Source organism: Oryza glaberrima, chromosome 1, assembly GCF_000147395.1.
Source record: "Oryza glaberrima chromosome 1, OglaRS2, whole genome shotgun sequence".
Lineage (NCBI taxonomy): Eukaryota > Viridiplantae > Streptophyta > Magnoliopsida > Poales > Poaceae > Oryza > Oryza glaberrima.
Genome location: NC_068326.1, coordinates 21,452,423 through 21,458,061, shown reverse-complemented (window position 1 = coordinate 21,458,061; position 5,639 = coordinate 21,452,423). Strand labels below are relative to the sequence as shown.

Below are 5,639 nucleotides of genomic sequence, written 5' to 3'. Positions count from 1 at the left end.
TGTTCATCAAATTTTTATTTAAGCAAAAACTCATACAGGGCTGAGGTAAAATTGCACGAACATAATCAAAGAAGTATTTGACAATATACTCACCGTGCACCTAGAAAGGTGATATGTTCCTCCTTTGCATGTTAGCAATTTATTGATTTGTTTCCCAGGCCCTGACTTACCTCCAGTAAGAATTGAACTTGATGACTCACCCATGGATTTGAAAACTTTCCTGCAGGGGTTATTCCATAGAAGGTATACATCCAATATCCATGAAAGTGCTAGCTCTAATGCTTCATTAATCAAATTTGACACCATGTCTAATTTGATTAAAGCATACTATTTCAACCTAAGCACCATGCTTAATTCAAAAAACCTATGGATGTACATCGATAATACACCCAAACCAGGCCATACAAAAATGGATGAGGCATAACATTTATGATCAAGCCATATTCACATGGAGAAAAGTAGGAGTAAAAGAAATGGTGAACCTATTTTTTATTATTTTTCTTTTTAGCAAGGTGAGGCTAACACCAACATTAAACCATGATGACCTTGATTGACAAAACTTGTCATGAAAAGCTCGTCAACCTCCCTCCCCCACACTTGGACTTTTGTGTCACAAGACATAAAAAACTAAATGTGTGATGTCGAAGTCTCCTGTAGAGTGTGTTCCAATACCAAAAATCACCATAGTGTACAGTTGATGTGGCTCCCGTGTTCTCAGGCATTGTATGACCCTCGTTCCTAATTTCAACCTGAAATGGTTAGCGACCAAGAATACCCGAAGGTGCATATTACCCTAAAAACTGGTTCTTGCTTTTATTAAAAAAAAACTTACCATGATAATTCGGGCTATCTCCCGGTAGTACTTTGTTAATGGTCACAAGCTCGGCCATAGGGATATCATGCTGCAAGATTTGTGCCACAAACAAATACGAGATTTTTTGTATTTATGAAAAATATAAGCCTCCACAACCACACTTCGAAACATCTTAGAAATGAGGACCATAAGGTGGTCGTGGTCCTCGCACAAGTAAGCGATACTAATCGGACAAGACTTTGGGGATTCCTTATGCGAGCATGAATCCTGTGGAATTTTGAAATAAAAACTCTCATGCTTATTTGCGGAATGTTTTCTCTCATCCTATAGAATCGATGTCTCAAGCTTGTCCGTGGCCTGAAGATTCTCCTTCTCAAGAGATGCATCGCGCAAGAACCGGGTTGTTTCTTGATGATAAACAAGATCAACATTCTGAGGACCAGAGGGACAAAGCTTGATCGAGGGCGAAGAGAGTCGTTAAGTTTCATGAAGATACAATAGGTTCAGAAGAAACAAACGAACATACAAACATCACCTCCTCAAACAGCTCATGCTTGGGATGAGTCTTTCTTTTGCTCGAATAATTTAGGGTGTTTCCATAATTTTCATAAGGATCATCCCTGAATTGGAAGGGAATTTCCGGAGGATGAATTTCTTCTTCCTCCGGCTCCAGTGCCTAGAATGAGGATTCGGCAGTTGAGTCGGATTCCGACCCCACGTGCAGAGGTTCCTCATGGATAATCTTGACCTCCGGGACGGCTTCGCTTCGGTAGAAAGGAGGGGATGATAACTTTGGGCCAGATTTTGGCCGAAAGGAAAGAGGGGATTTCGTTTTATCTTTTTCTTTTTATAAACTCTGTTAATTATTTTATTGCTTAATAATTATTTCCAATGCTCTGAGAATTCAAAGTAAAAATTGAGAACGTATTTTGTACCATGCTCGGCGCCACTGCCAGTGACGGGGTGGAGGTGGGTTTCTGCGCAGGTTGCAACTGCTTCTGGACGACGGCTGCTCGGAGACACGTAGCAGCATACGCAGAGTCACGTGTAAGGCTGACGCCCTCCTCTACCGCCGGTCGCTGCTGCCTCTCCGTCGCGAGAGAGGAGAGGGGAGAGAGTTGAAGAGAGGAAGATGGGAGAGGAGGAAGAAGAGGAGGGATGAGAATGACATATGGGGCCCACGTGGGCCCACCTTTTAAAAATAATTTTTTGTGTGAAACTGACATGTGGGTCCCACGAGGTTTATTATTTTATCGGATAAAATTGCCACGTAACTGCGACGTCAATGCTACATCAGATGAAGTCTAAGTCAAATTAGCCACGTAGGCCAAAACTGCTATCCAAACTGCCGAGGGACCTCATCTGCACTAGTTTTGACAGTTGACGACCCGTTGTATCTAGTTTTCTGATTGAAGGACGAAAATCGGAATCGTTGACAAGTAAGGGAGCTAAAATGAACTATTCCTTCAACGTTAACATGTCCACTTTCCCCCGCCCGAAAGCGTCGGCCTTCGCAAACCCTAAGAAATCCTCCACCAAAGCGATCCCTCTCCCCCGGCCGCCGCCTCCTCCGCCTCCGAAACCCTAAAATCCTCCCGTCCCGTAGCCGCTGATTCAACATGAGCTCATGTGAAGCAGCCACGCTGGAGGGATTTCAGCCCCGGATGCCATTGGCTGTAAAACGAGCTCGAATCCGCCGGGAATCCAATCCGGGCTGGGTAATGCTCGATTGCCGCGTCGGCGACATGAGCGGGGACGACGACCTTGGAGCAATAACCATGGCAAAAGGAACCACCTCCACCGGCGACGGCATCACCGTTGCCTTCAGCGCGGCGGCTCCCCCGGCGATTTCCCGACTCTTGTTCACCTTGCATCCAAACAAGAACAGGCAGACCACGGACTCGGACTCGGACTCCGACTCGTCGGACTCGGACACCGACGAGAGCGATTCCTCCGCCAGAGGCAGAGTCATAGCGGCCCACGGCAACTCCGTCCTCCTGAGCTGCATCTTCAACGTCAGGGACCCAATAACGCCGTACGTTGCCTCCCTCCGTGAAGAGCTGTTCATCTACCAGCCTGCTGGCGCGGTTGATCTCACGAGGCTCCCCCCTTGCTATCATGGCATCATCAACATTGACGGGAGTAGGAACACCGGGATACTGTGCCGCAACAACGGAGAGTTTGTTGTGGCTCACCTTGGAGGGATGACTTCAGTAGGAGATTATGGTGGCTCGGGTCCGCCGATCCCTCGCCCAGTGGCAGCTGAGCTGTGCAAGTATGCTGGCGGCTTCTGGGGCACTAATTGGTTGCGAATCCATCATGCTGCCGGTGAAGACCAGGATTTGTGCTGGTGGGAGACTGACTTGGTCGTGCCTTTTGGTGATTCTTTGTGCTGGGTGGATTACTTGAGGGGCATATTGCTCTGTGATGTTTTCAGTCCAATCCCTGATTTCCGCTATGTCCGGCTGCCTGTGAATCCTTACCCAGGTTCGTGTGATCAAGAGCTTGCCATGAGAGGATCCATGCATATGTATAGAAGCGTGTGCGTGACGAAAAATGGAGGCATGAAGTTTGTTGATGTGGCTTCCGAAGACACTTGGTTTTCCGCAGGCAACGACATAGAAAGCTGCCCTACTCCTTTCACTATCACCTCCTGGACATTGACCAGCGATCGTCTTTCGTGGATAAAGGATGCCTCTCTAGATTCTAATGTTTTTTCCTCCCTTGCCAGCAATGAACATCTTCCTCAGATTGTACCGGAATTCCCTCTTGTTGACATGGAAGATCCCAATGTCATCTACTTCACATTGCCCCTGGAAGAAGGTTCTAATGATAAGGCAGCCTTCGTTGCACTTGACATGGTAAGGAGGACTCTAGGCCTGCGAAACACTTATACATTAAGAAGCACCTTGAAACCTGGTGACGACAACAGCTCAACAACCTCCTGCAACCTCTTTGGCAATGAGCCATTCCTACCTTTTGAATTCTCCAACTACCTGAATTTGGATGCGGCTTACAACAGGTAATGATGCGGCGCTTTTGTACTTTAACTTTTCCTGGTTGTGCATCACCTCGCTGTCTAATGGCTAGTTGTGTTAATTTTTCTAGGCATTTCCTTTCATGTCAATATATTGGAATTGGACAGTACAGATGTATATTGGGTGGACCGGCCCAGAGTGAAACTAAAATTGCAGCCCTTAGTGTAGGATAAAAAAATTGTTGCTCGGTGGACATGACATGATACCAAGTACAGGCTAATAATAGAAAAAAATACATATTAGCGGTCAGACACTAACTCAAAAATACAAAATGATAAAAAATATATCATATTAATTAAAACAATCTTACCAATCATTATGTTGAACTAGCAAATCGATCACTCACTGTAGCATGTATGATTGTATGCTTGATTAATCAATTCATCCCTTGATGGCTTATTGTAATTAATTATGTGAAAAACAGATTGATCATCCCTTAGTTTGGAACTCTCACTAGACGGCACTGACCCTTTTGGTGGTTCCTAATCCCCTCACGCTGATTATCACATATATGATTAGCAATCCCCAACATGAAGTAATGAAATGGAATTGAAATCCGACTCACTCTGCAAGATTAAAACACTGACTACATGTGGACAAAATGAAGAAGCAAGATTGTTGTTTGGAGCCTTGGACGTGGCAGCCGGTCAGGGCTTGATCACTTAATCCCAGGTATTCCACAGGGGGACGAGGAGCTCGATCGCGGTGATTCAACCGGCAGGGTGGCACAGAGTTGTGATGGCCTATGCGGTCATGCGGCGCGCGGTGGAATTGGGAACAATGCGTGCAGCACTGAAGGCGCAAAAACCTACTACACGCCGCAAGACGATAAGGCCATTCACATTGCAAGCACCGGTGGTAGGGTCTTAGCTTAAAAAATTGGTCCAAAGATACCGTTCCCCACAGTGTAAGGATCCTATTTTACGTGACCTAGTTGGATTTGGGCACTGTACAAGGAAACCGGCGCTGACAGCGCTCGTGACTTGGTGGAGGGTAGTGAGGGGACCAAAGGAAATTAATTTCCTCACCTACCCTCTTCTTCTCCTCTCTTTCTCCTCCATCGTCTTCTCCGCTGCTTCCTCCCACTCCGCCTCCACCGCCGTGCCTCCTCCTCTCCCACGCCGCCACACCGCCACGCCTCCTCGCCTCCCACGCCGCCGCGCCTCCTCATCTCCCACGCCTCCTCGCCTCCTCTCCCTCGATCTTGGCGGCGGCTCGCCGGTGCACGGGCGGCCGCCGGTTCTTGGCGGCGCGGGAACGCCGGTTCTTGGCTCGGCTGCGGCTTTGACCAAAGACGACGCGCCGATGCAGCCCGGGTTTGGATCCGAGTTGTGGTGGCGGTCAACGGCGCGGGGCACCGGATTCGCGGCCGGATTTGGGGGTCGTGGCGGCGGATGTGGTGGCCGCGGCGGGGGCGGTGGCGGGGGCGGCGGCGGGAGCGGACGGCGCGATGCCGACGGGAAGCCGCGGTGCGGAGGAAGCGGGCGCGCGGCGGCGAGTTGCCTCCTCGCGGATGATCTGATGATGGATTGGCTCCAACTACTGTACAACTTAGGGAATTATTGTTTGTTGTTTTTGTGCATGTGAGATATGTTGTTCATTGGTTAATATGAGATCTGGGGCCCTAGATTTCTCTTGTGTTCTTGGGACGGATTGAGTTTTCTTTGTTTCTTTTGCTTCTTGGTGATTCCTCTTGTGTTCTTGGGACGGATCGAGTTCTTTTTTCTGCGTTCTTGCTTGGGATGTTTCGGTGGCGGGAAGAATCATGGGCAAATCGGGGTTTTCTC

General features: G+C 48.1%; 1 protein-coding gene across 1 annotated transcript; it reads left to right on the top strand.

The window, feature by feature from the left end:
• The first annotated feature begins 2,391 nt into the window (after positions 1-2,391).
• Positions 2,392-4,946, top strand: LOC127756470 (uncharacterized). The gene is made up of 2 exons (XM_052281801.1): positions 2,392-3,836; positions 4,536-4,946. The coding sequence occupies exons 1-2, from the start codon at positions 2,434-2,436 to the stop codon at positions 4,720-4,722; spliced, it is 1,590 nt and encodes a 529-aa protein (XP_052137761.1). The 5' UTR covers positions 2,392-2,433; the 3' UTR covers positions 4,723-4,946.
• The last annotated feature ends 693 nt before the right edge of the window (positions 4,947-5,639 follow it).